This window comes from Euprymna scolopes, chromosome 36 (genome assembly GCF_053919585.1).
Source record: "Euprymna scolopes isolate OS-2025 chromosome 36, ASM5391958v1, whole genome shotgun sequence".
Taxonomy (NCBI): Eukaryota; Metazoa; Mollusca; class Cephalopoda; order Sepiida; family Sepiolidae; genus Euprymna; species Euprymna scolopes.
Window position 1 is genome coordinate 18,614,111 of NC_136517.1, and position 21,813 is coordinate 18,635,923.

At 35.9% G+C, this 21,813-nt stretch overlaps 1 protein-coding gene across 1 annotated transcript in view; it reads right to left on the reverse strand.

Moving 5' to 3' along the window:
• Positions 1–4,440: 4,440 nt before the first annotated feature.
• The window catches only part of LOC145260376 (mitochondrial-processing peptidase subunit beta-like), a 47,687-nt gene continuing 30,314 nt past the window's right edge, over positions 4,441–21,813 (reverse strand). The window contains exons 8-12 of the mRNA XM_080118322.1: positions 21,072–21,376; positions 19,781–19,897; positions 15,175–15,232; positions 14,778–14,853; positions 4,441–4,673 (exon numbers count right to left, since the gene is read on the reverse strand). Coding sequence (XP_079974448.1) covers positions 4,609–4,673; positions 14,778–14,853; positions 15,175–15,232; positions 19,781–19,897; positions 21,072–21,376 — 621 coding nt within the window. The 3' untranslated portion in view covers positions 4,441–4,608. The remainder of the gene's footprint in view (positions 4,674–14,777; positions 14,854–15,174; positions 15,233–19,780; positions 19,898–21,071; positions 21,377–21,813) is intronic.

Here is a 21,813-nt window from a genome sequence, read left to right on the forward strand (position 1 = left end):
CGGCCATTTTTTTTTTTTTTCTTGGATTTAGAAATTGTATAATTATTCATTGTCGGACTGCTGTTCTCATCTTGAGTGTGATTTTCACGTTTCGGTCGATATAACCTCCGACCTTTTTCAGGTGTATCTGATGAGGTGTAGATGAGAACAGTAGTCTGATGACTAATAATACAAATAACCAATCTTCATCTCAAAAATTCAGAAACGTCAGATTTAGAAATTGTTTAAATGTTTTTAATAATTTTTGATATTTACAAAAAAAAAAGTTACGAAGTACATTAGTTGACTACAACCGGAAAATCTTTGAACAGATAAATCAGTTTCTAAATTTTCAAATGAAATCAAAATAGTAAATGTAATAGCTGTGACTCAGTGGGTTACACAGGTACAAAATAATCCTAAAATTATGGCAATGGTGTCTAAGTCTATATCTTGTTAATTTTTTTTTTTTTTTTTTTTTTTTATATTATGCTAAGTAGTAATACCCGTGTTAACATACTTCTTAAGCGTTCCCTTCATCTTTTTAACATGATTGTCACTGATGGTATGAATTGAGCTTATATTCAGAAGATATAAAGTTTTATAGAGTACTAGCAGGGCATTTAGTGTTGCCCGGTCGTAAAATATGCTTAAATAAATTTTAATCTATGCAGATTTCATATTTATTATTATATTGTACTCAATATATAGTAGTGATTTCTAAAGTAAAATAAATAAATAAAAATATTAAAAAAAGATGACTTGGGTACCATCAATTAAAACTGGAACAAAAACATATAGCGCTCCAGCCTTTAGTTATTACCATTTGAGCTATTGTCAGTTGGATATGAAATAGCTAAAAATGAACCAATGTTAATGTGTGTGCATATATATATATATGTGCGCATGCATACAAGGGAACTTCAAGTCGACTTACACCTGTAAAGTTCCAATTTCTTACAATTTTGACCTCTTAGTAGCTATTCCCCCCTCCCTCCGGGTAAAGACCCATAAAAAAAAAAAAAAATAAAGTAAAAAAAAAAAAAAATGGTCAAAAAAAAAATGTAATTATTTGACTCAGCTTGCACTGCTCTGCGACCTCATGTCATGATTGGGGTAAGGGATAAAGTTTGAAAAATATAGACAGACATAGCTAGTTTTATGAGATTTGATTCCATCTGCAATTATAAAAGTGAATTTCATAAACGCAGAAAAGATTCTAATTCAACGTTCCCGGTCATTTAGATATTTCATTTTCTTTTCTTCAATCCGATCCGTTAGTTTAGGCAATTTCTGATACGGATGCTTCCTATTAATGAATATTTCCATCCATAGTTTGAGCAAAACATGTCAAAAAGAACAGAAGTCACGAGATGCACACCTCTGCCTGACAACATAAGGATGAACCACAGTCTCATCTGAATCTTACTTCTCCATGTTGTATAAAGTATTCCCAAAGTTATGCCATGGAAATGTTAATAACTAGAAAACTCAATATTTCCTCCTGTATCAGAAAACACGCTATGTGATATACGTATATCTGTACGTGATGTTGCCAAGCTAATCAAAAACCTTGATTCCAGTAAAGCAACTGGCCCTGACGGTATTCCAATTATAGTACTCAAAAAACTTCAACCTGAACTAGCGCCCATACTTACAAAACTGTTTAAACGTTGTCTTAAGGAGAATAGTTTCCCATCTCCCTGGAAAATTTCATCAGTATGCCCTGTATTTAAGAATTCAGGTGATCGCTCATCCCCCTCTCAGTACAGGCCAATAAGTCTCCTGTGCGTCATGAGTAAGTTGCTAGAATCTGTGTTAAATACAGAAGTAATCAACCATCTCAACAAAAATAACCTTCTTAATGACACTCAATATGGTTTCCGTTCTGCTAGATCTACAGCAGATGTGCTTACAGTTATATCGCATAGGATTAGCAAATCTCTCGACGGTGGCAATCTTTCTAGGGCAATTGCTCTTGACATATCTAAAGCCTTTGATAGGGTATGGCATAAAAGTTTACTTCATAAGATCGCTAGCTATGGTATAGCTGGAAATGTCTTCTCAATTATTAAATCATTTCTTTCTGATGGATTCATAAGAGTAGTGATTGAGGGGCAAAAATCAGAAGCTCACAGTATTAATGCCGGTGTCCCTCAGGGGTCCATCCTGGGCCCGACTCTTTTCCTGATCTACATTAATGATCTTCCAAATCACATCCTTACATCATTTGTAGACATTTATGCTGACGACACTACCATTTATGGTAGCACATCTAAGACAGTAAACGACCAAGTTCTCTCCAATTCTCTCTCCTCTGATCTTGAGCACGTAGTACAATGGGGAAAGGAGTGGCTGGTTACTTTTAATGCATCTAAAACCAAGCTTCTCTCTTTACATCATCAACATTCTAATCCACATCTGGCATCAATTGAAATGAATGGCTCTCGTCTTCAGGAGGCCTCAAGTTTTGACAAGCTTCTGGGCTTGACCATTACTCCTGATCTTAAATGGAACACGTACATCAAATCTGTTGCCAAGGCCGCTGGAAAAATGGTGGGATCTTTCTATCGATCCGGTAAATATCTCACTGCTGATGCTATTCTCTATCTATATAAGAGCCAGGTACGTCCAAGGATGGAATACTGTTGCCACATCTGGGCCGGAGCTGCTAGAAAGGACTTGTCCTACCTTGATAGAGTTCAAAATAGACTTCGTAGCCTCGTAGGAGATGTCCTTTTCTCTTCGCTGCAACCTCTATCTCACAGAAGAGATGTTGCGAGTTTGTCTCTGATGTATCGTTATTTTCATGGAAAGTGTTCGACTGAGCTTCAATCTATGGTCCCCCCTCGCCAAACTTTCACAAGAAACACTCGTCTAGCTGTAAACACTATCAATAATTCCCCCCACTCTTTATCTGTGCCTAAACCTAAACCTAAACGTAGATTCCATGAACAAAGCTTCTTTCTTAGAACTGCACGCCTGTGGAATTGTCTTCCGTTTTCCTGCTTTCCGGCTGACTACAATATGGTTGTCTTCTAGTCTAACGTAAATAAGTTCTTGATGAGCCGTTCCATATAAGTTATCAAATTTACAAAATTTTCATTACTAATGATTACTATATTGTCCAATTTCTACTGTACACTCTTTAACCCTTATCCTTGAGTGGCCTCTTGGCCTTGATAATGTGGTGATGCCTTTTTAGCATCAGCTGCATCTATCGAATTTTGAAAATATTACAAGTTGAAATTCAGTCAAAATCTCCACCACAACAAAACTTTAAAGTCAAATAGTTAATGGGACTTTATTGGCTGTAAAGTTGGGTAAATCTACGATGAAGAGGACTGAAAGGTTATAGTCATCTAACATACTTCCGTTGTGTTCACATGACAGGTTCCTTATGTTAAGAATAAGCAGGTTTAAAAAAACTTTTTAAAGATCGTGGCAAGCTGGCCTCATGGTTACTGTACTTGACTCACTGTCTCACTGCTTTTGGTCTCGATCTCAGCTAGAGTATATATATATATATATATATATATATATATATATATATATACATATTTTTTTTCTTTACTTAGAAAAAGTGAACTGTTTAGAAAAAACATAATACTCACATACACATATCTCAGTTTCCTTCTGTTTTTTTTACTTCATTTTTTTTAAAGGAATTTAATGTTACATGCAACGCCAGGTACATCTACTCGTATATATATATATATATATATATATATATATATATATATATATATATATATGAAAGTGACCATGTCTGTCTGAGGAAGGGTCTATCGAATTCCTGTCAATTTTTGGTCTAGATACTTGAAATTTTTTTCAACTTTTGAAATCACTACTATGTATTATTAGGTAAAATATAATACAATAAAATACAATACAATGGAGTATTGGCTCTTTAATAATAAATATGAAATCTGCATGAATTAAAATGAACCAGGCATAAAAAAATGACTAAGTTCAGCACCATGCAAAACTGCTAAATAGACATACACAGAAAATTTTGGACTAATATGATAAAATACTTCCAAAAATGGAGTGTTTTTATTAGCCCTTAAAGAGCCCCAGGGACACACCCAAGAGTTATTGTGAAGTATAGACAAACAAAATTATATAGAAATCAGTTAGTTACAACTTTTCAGAAAGTTTTATAAAAATCCAAGGCATCAAACTTTTTTTTTTTTTTTTAATAAGCACAAAAGTGTTAATTTTAGCCATTTTAACCCGAAAGGCACCCGTAGGGGATCAACCAGAGTTTTCCCAGAAAATCCGTTCTGCTACTTTTTTTACTCATCATGTTTAATGTTTGTGTAAAATTTCAAAAAATTCCAAGGCATAGTTATTGAGAAAAGTGTGGACAGACGAACGGACAAACAAGCAAGGGTGAATTTACAAAACTATATTGAAGCATATTTTACGACTGGGTAGTAAATATAATAAAGACAAAAGTATTTTTTTCTTTTTTTTTTATTGTTTCAATTCCTGGCTACAAAAAGAGGCTGATCAATCTCTTTTCCTGTACAAAATAAACAGACAAAACTTGAGTGAAACTGGACTCCGATTTCTTCCATTTGTAACATTCACGTGCAACGGGTTTTCTTCTAACCATCTTTATTCTTATAATCTAGTCCAGAACATGTTACTACGGATCCTGTTGTAGTCGGGCAACTGTTCAATTGGACCTGCAATGACAAGAAGGTAAAGCAATCAACCATAAAGTATAAATCATTGTTTCCATTTCAATGCATGTATAAATAACACATTTTTTAGTCTATAACGTAAACATAACATGCGGCCGCAGCCGAGATTGAACTCACTACACATGTTTGCAGTGTAATTCAAATCTTGTCTGTAGTTGAATACTTGATGCTTCGCCAGGGCCATCACTAGATGGGTTGCCTACCATAGCTTAAGAGAGGCCCGTCTACCCTTGAGAGAAGGATAGACTATGCCTGTTTTCCAATCTGGTATTTTACCTCGTGGTACATACAGCGCTTCGCCATCCCAAATATTCAACCATCTGATACTGCCAGGGTCAACTTTGCGTAACTTTGGTGATCTGGTGAGAACTGGTGTGTCAACATGATTGTACCGTTTATAATTTAGTTGATAGCATCAGCAGCAGCTGATTGAGAGCATCATATAAAAAATGAAACTGTCTGTGATTGCTTGCTGTGAAATAACAATTAGAGATGAAATATATTTTTTAATTTCTTAGGATGTAAAGAGTTCATCGTTGATAAAGACATTTTATCGGGATAAAAGTTGGGGCGCTTGTCCAGAATTTGACCTAATCAAAAAAACAAAAATACAGAAAAAAAAAAATATCTGTCACAGAACTAAAATGTCATACTCCAAATAAAGTTGATCAAGTAGTTTTTAAAATTTTTTTTTATTTTGAAAATAATGTTTTTAAAGATTTTAGCAATTTTAATAGTAAATTGTAGTCATTATAAGGCTGCAGGACTGATTTTGATAGTTCGAATCCAGTTGTCTCCCTTCATTTAAAATAATATTGTGGATCAAAACCCAAACTCTCGTCCACTCATAAAATTTGATTTTTTTTTTTTAGTAAAAAAAACTACTTGATTAATTTTTACATGATTTTTGGAATATGAAATTTTCATTCTTTGATGGATATGTATATCATAAAGATTCTTCTGTATTTTTGTTTTAATTAGGTTGAATGCTGGACAAACACCAAAATTTGCCTATTTGATAAAAAAAAAATAATGTTCCTTGATGCCAGAATTGCAATTGATGATGCATTATAATCTGTTTCCTATCGATCATTAGCACCGCCTTCTAATATAAGCATGTGATTAATACGACAAAGTGCAGTATTGTTTTTATTGTTTGTGGGTGTGATGCTATTAGAGTGATATGATGAGCACAATCAAGGACCATGTAGAGTATTGCAGGTCATGTGACAATTTATGCAATAGAGACACAAACTTTTCAGCTGCCAAAAAGCCATTCTCAGGCATCACAGTCACAATTTTCAGTCATCAGATGACCGCATTGGGAGGTACTGGGGAGGGGGGGTCTCCCTCCTCTGAAGAGAAACATTTTGAAAAACGTTTGTTGTATACGTTTGATTAAAATGAAAAGAAATTCTCATTCATAAAAAAAAAAAAAAAAAAAAAAAAAAATGCAATAGACTTTTTTTTTTTCCTGGTAGAGAAACATTAGAACCCATTTTAGGATGTTTCGGTTATAGGAGACATAAGAATCTATGCCTAATTTCTTTATATACTAGTCTACAAACCACCCCCATATCGAATGACTTATGCTCATTTGCATATCACATTATATTAAATCTCTTTAACTAATTACCTCGACCTTATTACATATTGGAAATATTCTAATCATTTCAACTGTACTATTTACAAAATCTATTTAACATTTAATTATTTAATATATTTTCATTTAATTTTATATTCGATTTACGTATATTATCAAAACAATTCATTGGCGAGGAAAGCTTTATGTTTTGGGATTGTATTGAAAATGTAATGGAAATTTCAATTTCGTTCCGTTTTAATCTTTTATATTTTACTTGCCAATATAATTGAAAGAATACAATTCAACTATCGTAATTTTATATAAATAAACAAAAACAAATATTTTAAAATAAAACTTTATTAAAAAAGAAATAATTTTATTTTTAAATGAAAAAAATCAATTTAGTAAAATAATTGTATTAAACACCCCCAGCCTTGTCAGCAAACCTGTAAACCTATAAAAGTTAACATTTCGAATGTAAACAGTGATTTTTCGATTTTGTTAGCGCTTGCCGCAATTAAAGACAATTAAAACGGAACTAACTTTATTTCCATTCTATTTTTTAAACAACCCCCAAAACATAACGCTCTCTTCTAGTTATAGCCAATTTTTTTTTAATTAAATAAAACAGGTCAAAATAAACAGATAAGCGCATTTTCTTTTACATTTTTCTTACAACCATTGTCATTTAACCAACTGCAGGATACCGTTACTTTTGTGGGGTTGTTTTGAAAATGGCACGGAGATTATAATTTCGTTCCAATTTAATCTTTCTGGTCGAGCCTATTTCGAAAGCCTGTCTTATCATAGATTTGAACTACAAATAATTTATTACATTTTGATTATTACTAGCTTATATTTATTTCATTTTTCTATTTATATATTGAATTAGTTATTTCCAGTCTTATTTAAACTTAGTGCTTTCTTTAAACCGGATGAACCTTTTATAAAAATATGAGTTTAACGTAAAGAACACGAACAAGGTTTTATTCAACTGAATTTCTTCCAGTTTACTAACAAAATATATAAATTTAAAAGAGATATAAATAATAAAATAAAAAGGTTATGTAATTTAAAAGAAATACACGTACTCACAAAAGCAGAACTTTTTTTACACATTTTTTTCTTTAAAACCATAACAATGAGACTAACAATTACCTAGATCTTAGTAATTATTTGTTTTAATAGAACTGTTTTAATTGTACTGTTTACTTAGTTAACCTAAGTTGGTATTACATTTATTTTACATTTACTTTTTTTTTTTTAATTATTACTTTTAGACTGTGACGTTTACACCCGGAAGTAATGAGTCACACGTAGGTCGCTTTTATTCATTCCTTTTGGTCAAGATCAAAGTGTAGTATCTGTTCTTCAGATGCTGCACTTCATTTTCTTGTTCTCTTTCGGTGGAGGAGAAATCCTTCACGACTGAGACAATTTTTATTTTTGTACCTTTTCTCCACGTTAAAAAACGACCCTGGTGTCTAACTCTGTCCCGTGGGGAGGCATAGTAAATAGGTACAATATAATTGTTTATAATTGTACTATTCAGAAATATTATTTATAGTTCGTCCATTTCAGTTAGTATACATTTCCTTTACGCTTAATTAATTTACAATCATTAATATCGTTAAACAATTCCGTTTAAAACCGAAATTATGCCACCCAAACGAAGTAGAAACGAAAGTGAGGAAGAAAGAATGGAAAGATTGGAAGCTAATAGACTAAGAGTTGCTGCAATTCGCTCCAATGAAAACAATTCAGATAGAGAAAGACGTCTAGAACTTAACAGGATACGTCAAAGAGAAAGGAGAGCAAGACTGTCAGATTTGGAAAGAGAAACCCAACGTGAAGCTGACAGAACTAGACATGCTGTAAGGCGGTTAAATTCATCACAAGATGAAATTCAAGAAAGGCAAAGATATGCACTGGAAAGAGAAGCAATATTACGATCGAATGAATTATATGAGGTAAGTAGACGTACACAAGGTCAGTTGAGAGTGGCTCAACGACATCAGAATGAATCGGAAACCCAACGAAGCTTTCGCCTATACCAAGGGCAACAACGAGAGGCTGCATGGAGAGAGAGTATGACTTTGCCCCAGCAATTGACAGAAAACGAGGCAGCTAGACAACGAATGACTGCTTTGAGACACCATGAAATAGAACACTGCAATAGAAAAGGATTGCTCTACAACAAAAATGACTCTCTCACTACAGCTGATATAGGAAAAATGGACAAAGTATGTCAACATTGCTCAGCTGTAAAATTTAAAGGAGAAACCCCTGGTTGTTGTTGTTCTTCTGGCAAAGTTGTGCTTGATAGCTTTCCACCACTGCCTCAGTTGCTTCAAGATTTGCTCTCCGGCAATGGTCCCATCTCTAAAGATTTTCTGCAAAATCTACGCAGTTATAACAATTGTTTTGCAATGACATCATTTGGTCACAAAATTGCGGCAGTACATGGGTGGAATCCTTCTTTTAGAATTCGAGGCCAGGTTTGCCACCAGATTGGGAGTCTTTTACCACCTGAAGATGAAACAGCAAAGTTTATTCAAGTCTACTTCTTGGATAGTCTGGAAGAGGAACTACATAATCGGGGACGTGACAGTAGACTCAATAGAGACATTCTCCAAAGTCTGACTGAATTTTTACATGAGAACAACAGCTTTATTTGTCAGCTGAAAACAACAAAGGAGAGGATTGAAGAAGAACACTTGGTAGAACATAAAGTTGTCATAAGGGAAGACCGAAGGCCGCAAGAAGAGCATCCACGGCGATTCAATGCTCCAACAACAACGTATGAGATTGGAATATTAATGGAGAATGAACCAACAGCTAACCGGGATATTGTCTTGCGTTTTAGAAATGATACATTAAAACGGATCTCTGAACTACATCCCCTCTACGATACTTTAATGTACCCGTTAATGTACCCCTATGGTTCTCCATCTTACAACATCTACATGAAGGCATCCAATGGGCGAAAAGTTACCCAACAGCAATTTTATTCGTACCATTTAATGACTCGGCCTGGAAACTATTTTCTCTGGTACCGAAGGCTATTTCAACAATGGCTGGTGGATGTGTACTGCAAGATTGAAACAGAACGTTTACAGTTCCTGAGGCGTGAGCAACAGACCCTGAGAGCTGACAATTATAGCAACTTGAGAGATTCAATTCTTAGGGAGGATGGGAATCCAGAACAGTTTGGTCAACGAGTTGTACTTCCGGCAACTTATACAGGAGGCCCTCGATACATGTTTGAGCGTCAAAGTGATGCCATGGCATATGTTCGGCAAATGGGCCGAGCCGACCTCTTCATCACGTTCACAACAAATCCAAAGTGGACAGAAATTACAGAAAATTGTCTTCAAGGGCAAGACCCTCAGGATCGTCCAGATATTGTTGCCAGGGTTTTCAGGCAGAAGCTAAAAAAGTTACTTGAATTTATTAAAAAGGGAGGATTTGGCAGGTTGAGGGCTTTCCTGTACAGTATTGAATATCAAAAAAGAGGACTGCCGCATGCACACATCCTCACCTGGCAGGCCCCAGAGGACAAACTTCTACCAGAAAAAATGGATCTCTGCATATCTGCAGAGATCCCTGACAAAGAGGAAGATCCTGATCTTCATGCTAAAGTGATGGCACATATGGTGCATGGACCTTGTGGACCATTTAATCCAAATTGTCCATGTATGATTGACAACAAATGTTCCAAAAAATACCCAAAAGAATTTCTTCAGTGTACCGAGCAAGGCCAAGACTCTTACCCCAAGTACAGGCGAAGAAAACCAGAAGATGGAGGCCAGACTGGTACAATAAGGATGAAGAGAAATGGTCGGTATGTTAATCAAGAAATAACAAACCAGTGGATTGTTCCGTACAAAAAGGTCCTCCTTCAGCAGTTCAACGCTCACATTAACGTAGAAATTTGCAGCGCGATCCAAAGCATCAAATATGTCCTCAAATACGTGAATAAAGGATGTGATCAAGCAGTGTTTGAACTACAAAGAACTGATGGAGCAGCTAACCAACAAGGCCAAGTACAAAGTCACATTGTGGATGAGATCCAGCAGTTCCAGAATGCAAGGTATGTCGGCAGTTCAGAGGCGGCCTGGAGGATATTGGAACATTCCATCCATGAACATTTCCCCCCAATTGTACAACTTTCTGTTCATCTTGAAAATGGGCAGCATGTCATGTTCTCAGCTGATACTGCTCTGGAACGAGCCCAAGGTCCACCACCTGCCACAACTTTGACAGCATTTTTTCAACTCTGCCATGAGGATGACTTTGCAAGGGGTCTCAAATACGTAGAAGTCCCTGAGTTTTACACTTGGAAGAAATCGACAAAGAAATGGATGAGAAGAATGCGTGGGGTACAAGTTGAAGGTACTGAAAATGATGATGTATGGAAGGCACCATGCATTGGGAGAATCTACACGATTAGTCCAAAAGCAGGGGAGTGTTATTTCTTACGCCTGTTGCTCAATGAGGTTGCTGGTCCAACTTCATTTCAAAATTTGCGAGCATACAATGGTCAGGTGTTTGAAACATACAGAGCAGCGTGCCTTGCTCAAGGCCTTCTAGAAAATGACCATCACTTGCATCAAGCAGTAGGAGAGGCAAGTGCCACTCAATCACCTTCAAATTTGCGAAGCCTATTTGTGATAATTTTAACAGCCTGTGAGCCAAGAAATCCTCTTGAGATCTGGATGGCTTTTCGTGATGTAATATCTGAAGACATTCTTCACAGATACAGGCAAGAAGTTAACAATCCAGAAGCAGATTTTAATGAGGACATCTACAATAAAACTCTTTGTCTAATTGAAGAAAAAGTTCTCCTTATGTGCGGTCAACCATTGGCAAGCTATGGATTACCTGCACCAACGCAAGGGAGAGATGAAAGACTCGTGAGAGAGTATCAACGTGAAGTTACTTATAATCTTGAAGAACTTTCCCTACAAGCAGAAAATATGCAAAAAAAACTGACCGATTCTCAAAGAGAAGTTTACAATTCATTCATGGCAATGTTGGAAGCACAAGGTGAAATGAACAAAAACATGATGTTTCTTGATGCTCCAGGTGGTACGGGCAAGACTTTTGTAATCAATTTGATCCTTGCAAAGATTAGATCCATGAGAAAGATTGTGCTTGCAACAGCATCCAGTGGCATTGCTGCTACTCTACTACAAGGTGGCCGCACTCTTCACAGCACTTTTAAAGTACCCTTGGATACTCATCGAATAGATCAGCCAGTTTGCAAAATTACTGGTAACTCAGCCTTGGCAAATGTAATTAGAGACACCTCTGCAATCATTGTAGACGAAGCCCCAATGACGCACAAGAGTGCTTATGAAGCAATTGACCGAACACTGCAAGACATCACAGGAAACAAGAATCCCATGGGTGGCATTCCAACCTTATTTTGCGGTGATTTCCGTCAAATCCTCCCAGTGGTTAAAAATGGCACAAGGGCTAACATTGTCAATGCAAGTTTGAAACAATCCTATCTCTGGAGGCACGTTATAGTGAAGAGACTGACTACTAATATGAGAGCCTATATCTCTGATAACACAGCTGCAGCAGACTTCTCAAAATTGCTTCTCCAAATCGGTAATGGTCAGTTTCCTATCACTTCTTCACCTGACACAATTAAGATTCCAACTGCGCTTGGTAAATGTGTCGGTAATCAGAAGCAACTGAAAGACAAAGTGTACCCAGACCTGCAAAACAATGGAAAATCACCGGATTGGCTTGCTGAGAGGGCTATTATTTCGCCATTAAACAGCAATGTGAATCATTTGAACAATTCAATAATGGATGAATTTCCAGGAGACACAAAGCAATACAAGTCAGTTGATTCGGCTACTAATGAATATGAAGCTGTTCACTACCCTGTGGAGTTTTTAAACTCTTTGGAGATATCTGGAATGCCTCCACACATTTTAAATCTCAAAATTGGATCGCCAATCATGATTCTTCGATCCTTGGAACCACCAAAAACAACAAACGGAACCAGATGTGTTATCACCAGATTGCACACCAATGTACTTGAGGCCACCATTTCCTGTGGTCCCTACAAAGGCGAAACCGTTCTACTGCCAAGGATCCCCTTAGTTCCATCGGACTCAGAACTTCCATTTAAATTCCGGAGACTCCAATTTCCTGTGAAGGTGTGTTTTGCAATGAGCATAAACAAAAGTCAAGGTCAGACATTTAACACCATTGGCGTAGACTTGACATCAGACTGCTTCAGTCACGGTATGTTCTACGTCTCCATCAGCCGGACAGGAAGTTCAGAAAAACTCTACATTCTGGCTCCAAATCAAAGCAGCAGAAATGTAGTTTACCCTGAGGCTCTTCAGTGAAAAGTTCGAGAAATGGATATGAGGAAAAACTGACATGATCTGATTGTGGTAAGTTTTTAGTATTGAATGTGCAAGATAAAATTTAAGCAAGAGTTGAAAATTACTTCAATGAAAAATTTACTATGTAACATCAAGTAACCTTCCTTTTTGATGAAAATGTTTTGTGAAGTTCCTGATTGAATTTCAGTCACTACAAGAGGTAGTTAAAATGTTAATCACCTTATGCAATCGTTGCTCTTACAACATCAACTTACTGGAAAGGTGCCCACAGATTTTGGTACCCGAGTGCGCAACAAAGCTCCGTGCGAAGCACGGGTATCTTTGCTAGTATATATATACTAGCTGTACCTTGTTATGCGTTGTTGTGGCTTAATTTAGTGAAATGTAAAAAAAATCCCCAAAAATGCATGTTTCTTATATGCTTAATTTCCCAGTACTTGTGGATACACAATATATTGTGTTGTTCTATTTTTTGAGCAGATATAGATTTTCTGGTTTGTCAATTCTAGAACACACAAAAAAATTTTTTCCATGTGAGAAACAGTCAGTGTGTAGCTGTAAGCCACACAATTGTAAAGATTGTCCCTGAGCTTTGTTGATGGTGATTGCAAACGACAATCAAATTGGGAACTGCAATCTCCTAAATTGAAATGGTGTAGCCAATGGAATTATAGAAATGTGTGGAATGAGGACATCTTTACCTTTGAAAGATAGTTGCTTTTATGATGTTGTTCATTAATTTTTTTACTGCAAGTTGCATGCCATTGCAAAGCTTGGGTTGGTTAATATTTTGCAACGTAATTGGTATGCCAATTTTCAATTACAGTACATGCGGTGGAATCCCTGGCAAATCTAGTGAATTCAAAAATTCTGTTGGATAATTAACCGCTTCGTCTGCTTCCATAACAGTGTTGACGGACTTGTATGTGACTACTCCACTTTGAATTTTAAGCTGAATAATATTGTTAAGCTCATGGACGTCTTTGTTTTGAGCTATAAGAATAGCTTGTTCACTCAGTCAACTGGAATTCTCATAATTAATTTGAATATCTGGAAAAACCTTTTTTATCAACTCTTTTGATGTAACTAAATTACAGAAGTTATGAGGCAACAAAATTTGCCCTTAACTCGGATTAGCTGACACTTTTCCATTCCTAATTTACTACAATTGATGCAAAAATATCTCTGCGGATCGATCATTCTGCAGCTGGACACGCATATTTTGAGTTAAGTTTAATGTCTTCACATGGCACCAAAAAGTAGAGTATTTGAGAGGCAAGCATTTATTTCATCTGCTGGTGTTGATCGTGGAATTACGGGTAACGTTTGACTGAAATCTTCTGCAAGTAAAATTACTGCATTCCCAAATGGTCTGACATTACTACAAAAACCTTGTAAGGATCGATCAAGAAGCTCAAGTGATTTTCTGTTTGCCATTGTGCATTCATCCCAAACAATAAGTTTGTATTTCTGTGATATTTTTCCCATACTGGATGTTTTGGCGATATTGAACATGAGAGTTTTGATAAATTGAATGTTTAATAGTAATTTCAAAGCAGAAGGAGTAGTTCTACCACCTGATAGTAAGGTTGCAGCTATTCCAGATGAAGCAAGAGATAAGGCTATGTCATCTTGTGATTTAATCGCTGTCAAAATTAATTTAATTAGGAAGGTTTTACCAGTTCCTGCTGGTGCTATTCTAATTAGCAGTAATTTTCAAATAACTTTCTATTTTCATTGTAAGTAATTTAGGTGACTAAAATAGGATGAGACAGATTAGAAAGAGAGAGGGGGGTGAGAAAGGGAAATAGGAAGTGAAAGAGAGAAAGGAAGGGAAAAAAGAGAGAGAGAGAGAGAGAGAGAGAGAGAGATGGATGGATAGAGAGAGGGAGAGAAACAGAAGGTGAACTACACTTCACCGTTTTTGTCCCCAATCAGTGAAGGAGAAATCATTTAAAACTGAGGGAATATATATATACATATATATATATATATATATATATATATATATATATATATATATATAGAGAGAGAGAGAGAGAGAGAGAAAGAGAGAGAGAACTATAATGAAATGATATTTAATAAAAAAAAATGTCTATTCTCTTGTAATGATAGCAATTGACTTACCGATAGCCGCAACAGCGGGGCAGCGATCATAAAGGTATTTTGTACAGACACTTTTGATTACGGAAGCATTGACGGCCTGGAAAAAAAAAAGCAGTGTTTTATTTTCTATTGCTGTTAATCAATTGATGAAGAAATGAGAAAGAGGATAGATAAAAAAAAAAAAACAGAAAAGAGATGAAGAGGTAGCAGGTAAGATGAAATCGATAAAAAAAAAATAAAAAAGAAGAAAAATGCATCAAGAGGAAACATTTGGAATAAATTTCCATAGCACTTATCTGGTAACCACTTCAAACAACACTGCAGATTCATCATTAAGTCATGAGGTTGAGAAAGTGAGGGGGGGGGGATAACTTGATTTAATTTATGAAAAAAAAAAAATTTTTTTTTTTCAACTTACATCAATTCTGGCATCAAGTTCTGGCAAAGGAATTCTTCGGCCATAACACAGCATTTGTCTAAAAAAATAAAATTAGAAAACAAAATCAATCGAAATGACTAAGAAAATTTTGTAAAGAATAAAATTTTTTAATGTTTTCGTAGAAAAAGACATCAGCTGCAAAAGAAATTTCGTGGCTGCTAACAAAAGCAGTGACAAGGCAAATCTGTTCCTTCACTTTTATTTTTCTTCGGTATTTCTATTGCGACGTGATTTATTGAAATAAAATATAAAAAAAGGAAATTATTGAAAAATATACAAAAAAAATTTAAATTATACAAATAAAATAACAATTAGTATTTATTTGCGCTTTTAATAATTAAAAGATTAGTTATTTTATTTGAAATTTTATAACAAATATTTATGAAATTATAAAATGTTTATTTGAATTTATATAATAAAATGTTTATGAAAGTATAAAAATAAAATTAAAATAAAATTTTAAACAACTTAAAAACGTATCCAGTACATAATATTCACAAAATAGGTTAAAATGTTTTTAATAATTCTTAAAAAAAAAAAAAAAAAAAATAAGACCAATTTCAATAATTATTGAAATAGTTTAAAATGATTTCAATAATTCTTCAAATAGTTTAAAATGATTTCAATAATTCTTCAAATCTTTTTTTTTTTACATGGAGTTCACCACTTATCAAGGCCCAAGGGCCACTCGGGGATAAGGGTTATTGTGTGTACAGTACTCAATGAGATAGTGTAGCAATAGTATTGGAGAATTGATAAGGTGTCATTACTTAGGGGACCGGTTCATCAGGAATTTGTTTGTGTTGGACTTGAAGACATCCAGGTTGAAGTCGGGAGGGAAACAGGCAAGCGGAACAAAGTTCCACAGGCATGCAGTTCTAAGAAAGAAGCTTTGTTCGTGGAATCTACGTTTTGATTTAGGCACAGATAAGGAGTGGGGAAAATTATTGACGGTGGTTTCAGCTAATCGGGTGTTTTTTGAAAAAGATTGGCGAGGGGGGACCAAAGAATGGAGCTCAGACGAGCACTTGCTATGGAAATAATGATAGAACAAAGACAGGCCTGCTACGTCTCTTCTTTGGGAAATAGGTTGCAGAGTAGAGAAAAGGGTATCCCCCACCAAGCCACAAAGTCTATTTTGTACTCTGTCAAGGCAGGATAGGCTATTTTTAGCAGCTCCCGCCTAGATGTGGCAGCAGTACTCCATCTTTGGATGTACTTGGCTCTTATATAGATAGAGAATTGCATCATTAGTGAGATATCTTCTGGAGCGGTAGAAGGATCCCACGATTTTCCCAGCGACCTTGGCCACAGATTTGATGTATGTGTTCCATTTAAGATCAGGAGTAAAGGTCAAACCCAGAAGCTTATCAAAACATGGGGCCTCCCCTAGACGAGAGCCATCCATTTTAATTGATGCCAGATGGAGATCAGAGCGTTTATGATGTAGAGATAGGAGCTTGGTCTTAGATGCATTAAAGGTAACCAGCCACCTCTTTCCCCACTATACCACGCGCTCAAGATCAGAGGAGAGAGAATCAGAGAGAACATCATCATTTACGGCCTTTGATGTGTTGCCATAGATGGTCATGTCATCAGCATAGATGTCAACGAAGGATTTTAGTATGTGTTTTGGGAGATCATTAATGTAGATCAGGAAGAGAGTTGGGCCCAGTATGGACCCCTGAGGGACACCAGCATTAATATTGTGGGCCTCTGATTTCTGCCCATCAACCACTACTCTTATGAGCCTATCACAGAGAAATGATTTAATGATCAAGAAAACATTTTCAGTTATACCGTAGCTAGAAATCTTGTGTAGTAGGTCTTTATGCCAAACCTTATCGAAGGCCTTTGATATGTCGAGAGCAATTGCCCTAGAAATGAAGCCTTTGTCGAGAGATTCGCTAATCCTATGAGATATAACCGTTAGCACAGCTGCTGTAGATCTAGCAGAACGGAAACCATATTGCGTGTTGCTAAGAAGGTTATTTCTGCTGAGGTGGTTGACTATTTATTGTGGGTTCCAGCAACTTACTCATGACACACAGAAGACTTATTGGTCTGTACTGAGAGAGGGATGACTTATCACCTGAATTCTTAAATACAGGGCATACTGATGAGGTTTTCCAGGGTATTGGGAAGCACTTCTTCTTAAGGCAACGCTTAAACAGTTTGGTAAGTATGGGGGCAAGTTCTGGTTGTAATTTTTTTTAACACTATAATTGGAATACCATCAGGATCAGTTGCTTTACTGGAGTCAAGGTTCTTGATTAGCTTGGCGACCTGATGCACAGATATTTGTATGTTGCATAGAGTGTTGTCTGTTATAGGAGGGAATACAGGGAGTTGATGGCCTTCGTCGCATAGGGTAGAATTTGCTGCAAAGTTCTTGGCAAATAGTTTGGCCTTATCGGATGCTGTCGAGATGACCTCTGGTCCATTGATAATGGTTGGGATAGAACGCACGTTTCTGTTCAGGATCCTATTTGCTATTTGCCAGAACTGGTGGGAACCAAGCCGCTGCTCAGCAACTTTGGATTTAACGGATTGAGCATATAGTTCTCTTGCATTGTTTATTACTCTTTTATAGTGGTTGCTGGCGGTCCTGAAAGCAGCTTTAGTTTTCAGTGCATCTATTACATTGGTAGCTATGGAAAAAGTGATTTCTGTGTGCGATGGCAGCAGCACATCCAGGGGAGAACCATGGCTGGCTGTTAGGTTTTTGTTGGAATTTTTTGGATGGTATGAATTGGTCTATGCCTACAAGTAACCATTCAGTCAGGTCTGATACTATAGAGGACACATCCTTTTTAAACATGGAATGGAGAGGTAGATCAGATATGAATATACGGAAGCTATCCTAGTCTGCCATAGAGTATCAGTATACAGTACGGTGGAGAGGTATGTCTGTAGATTTATTATATTTAATTCTTAACTGATACGACGCAGTGGTCGGAGGATCCCAGAGGAGATAGAACGGAACATGAGCATAGCTCAGGGGAAGTGGATAGAAAAAGGTCTAGAAGGCTTGCATACTGACCGGTAGTATCGGGCACATGGGTGGGCTCGCGAACAATCTGAGTGAGGTCATAGGCAATGGCAAAAATCATGACAGAACCTCCCCTCATCATCAGTCTTATTTGAGTGGGTCAGCCATTCCACATTATGGACATTGAAGTCACTGCAAATGTGAATGTTAGCCGAGGGATAAGCAGACAGGATGTGGTCAATCTTCTCTGATATACTCTTAAAGACAGTAACTCCGCTGTTGTGGGGGCGATAGAGGGAAAATATAAATGCGATGGTGTAAGCAAGTGCAACCCGGAAGCACATATAAGGTAGATTAGGGTCTTCTCTGGAGATATCCCTGCCATATGGGAAGCCATCTTTAATGTAGGCAATAATTCCATGCCCGTGGCGATCTTGGCGGTCAGATTTAGATGTTACGTTAGAGTATCCTTTAATTATGAATTAATTATTAGGTCGGCCCTATTCCAGTTTCGCTTAGAAAGAATATGTCAGGTTTCGTCTCCTGTAATTGAGTTTCAACCTCTGGAAGGTTAGAACGTAGACCCCTGATGTTGGAGAAGGAGACATGGTAGTAGGAGTCTACGTAGGAGGATGGGGTTCTAGGTTTATTCGTGTTTTCTTTTTTGAGATATTTCATGTTGAGGATTTTTGGATTTGTGGATTAAAATGATTCCAATAATTCTTCAAATAGTTTAAAATGATTCCAATAATTCTTTCAAAAAAAAAAGAAAAGAAATAAAACAAAATAAAGAAAATAAGACCAATTTCAATAATTCTTGAAATAAGACAAAAAACATTTCCAATGATTATCTTCCTCTTAGCTCATCTGATCTAAGCCTGCCTTTAAAACACACATTGCCTGAAACATTTTAACGTTGCTTTATTTCATTTACACTTTCTATGCAAAAAGAAATGAATATACAATCACATTTAAGCATTAAAATTATCACCGTTACTTTCCCCGTCTCGACACCACTTAAAAGTCTCTTGCCATCGTCTATCTTGCCCGTCGTACACTTTTCAACTGCATGCCGGTCCATTCTCATCCTCAACTTTACGCATCCATTTTCTTCAACGCACATTTTTCTTCTCCCCGAGCATGTGGCGTCCTTTTTCTATTTTTCTTGTTGCGCCAACTTGTGCACACTTCCTAATTTGCATATGTGCATTTTTCGGCTACTGCTGCTAATATTTTCACAAGCCAACCACCCTTTGCTGCTGCTAATACTTTCCCACGCGCTCATGTGCACTATTTTACATCTTTTCAAATATGTTTTTTCTTCTTTATAGTCTTGATCAGTTGAACTTCTTCCATGCAGATTATTTTTTAAAAAATTGCATCCGAAAATTCCCAACACTGCCTATAAAAACAAAACCAATCAATATTATTTAAAAAACTATTTACACCTGGTATGTTTTTTGCCGTTTGAACTGGCAACTTGTGTTACACTAATTGCTCTCATCTCTGTAAAGAAATCCAAATGCAACAAATGAGAACTCTACATTTCTTAAAAAATCCAACAGAAGTTATAACAGTTGTCATTCTACTGACCTGCCAATATCTTCACAGATTGGAGTAGAACCATCCAACTGCAGTAATAAATTGGTCTTTAATAAATTCTTGGCTCTCTGCACCTCAAAATCAGTCACATTGTTACACAGACGCATCCTGTCGACATCGGGGATGAAAAAAAAGATAACATAAAAAGACATCAATATAAAAATACAGCCGAAGTTTTTAATCTTTCAATATTGGTCGATGCATAAATTGGGTTCATTAACTCATTCTTACGTTATCTACACTGAAGCATCTGTTTAAAATTCATTAAATACTAGCAGTTTAGCCCGGCTTTGCTCGGGCACTATGTACTGTTTATAACTTAATGTGCATATGTATATATATATACATATATATATATTAAAAAGTTTGACTTATGTCCAAGTAACCTACATCTAAAATTTTGTTTAGACCTAAAATTGGTGGAGAAGTTTGCTAGAGTCTGCAAAGATCAACTCTTTCAACTTTGACCTCTTGGAAGCCAAATTTTTCCCCAAAAACTGATCAAAAAGCTTGCTGCATGTTTGAATACCCTTTATGTAAAATTTCAAATGTTTAGACCCAAAATTGGTTGAATAGTTTGCTAGAGACCACAAAGGTCAAATCTTTTGAATTTTGACCTCTTGGCAGCTAAATCCCCCCCCCCCCAAAAAAAATTAAAAAGCTTGCCGTATATCTAAATACACTTTATGTAAAATTTCAAATGTTTAAACCAGAAATTGGCTGAGTAATTTGGTAGAGATCGCAAAGGTAAAATTTTTTAAAACTGACCTCTTAACATTTGTTTTGGGCTCAAATCAAATTAAAAAGTTTGATTCATGTCTAAGTAACCTACATCTAAAATTTCAAGAGTTCAGACCCAAAATTGGTGGAAAAGTTTAGTAGAGTTTTTAAAGGTCAAATCATAGAACTTTGACCCCTTGACAGCCAAATTTCTGGCCGAAAACCGATTAAAAAGATTTTCCTAAATCTCAATACCCCTTATGTGAAATCTCAAGTCTAGACTGAAAAGTGACAGAGTAGTTTGCTAGAGAAATGTACACACAGAGAAAATTTCACTTTTATAGATATATAGATTCATATTTTATAAAAATATGAAGCGCCCTTAAATAAGGATGGTGAAGTACCAAACAAAAGATCAGAAAAAACTATTATATGGAACATTTCACAAAGAAGTTTTCTGTACGTTCAACTAAAAACGTCATGGTATGACTCCAGCATCCTCCAAAAAATTGGTAAATTATATTTCAACATTTGAAGCGAAAAGAAATGTTTGACATCTTACCATTCATTCTGAATATTGAACATCATGTCGTCGATGGAGAGTTTATCGGCAACAAAGTAAATGCCCCAAAGTCCAGTGTCCGTATAGCAAGTGTTGAAAGCCTGGAAACTGTGACACAAGTTTCCCTTGGCAGAGTTACTTGCCAGACGCCCAGCAAGATTTTCACCACCACCATGGGTACGGTCCCAACTTCCGATGATCGTATTAGCCACCATTAGGGCAATGTTGTCAGAATCAGCCCAACCGCATCCTTCAACGGCCATGGCCACATGTGCCAGTGGCATGTCATCATCTCGTACACGCATCTGAAAGAGAGAAACACATTTGCTTAAATATACACAAATTTACAAAGCAAAATGAATTGAAAAAGTAAATTTATGTTTGAAAAAAAAAAAATTATTGTGTCAGATCTTCAAAGTCAGACCTAAATAGCATTTGCTTCTGCTTCGTCAATTTTTAATTTGTTACTCTTGTACCATGTTATTAGCAATATAATAATGTATTTCTCTACAATTTATTTAAAAAGATTACTTTTTTAGGACCAGATTTTTAAATAATCACTGAAAAAAAATTTTTTTTTTTTTTTTAAATCAGCTAGAGAAATAAATAACTCATTTTAAATTAAAAAATATAAGAGTTGTGTCCCGTACAACTAAAATTTTATTTCTTTTTTGTATAAGTTTCTAGCAAAAAAAAAAAAAAAAAAATGTGCAAACAAATGAAAATTAAAAACTAAAATGAT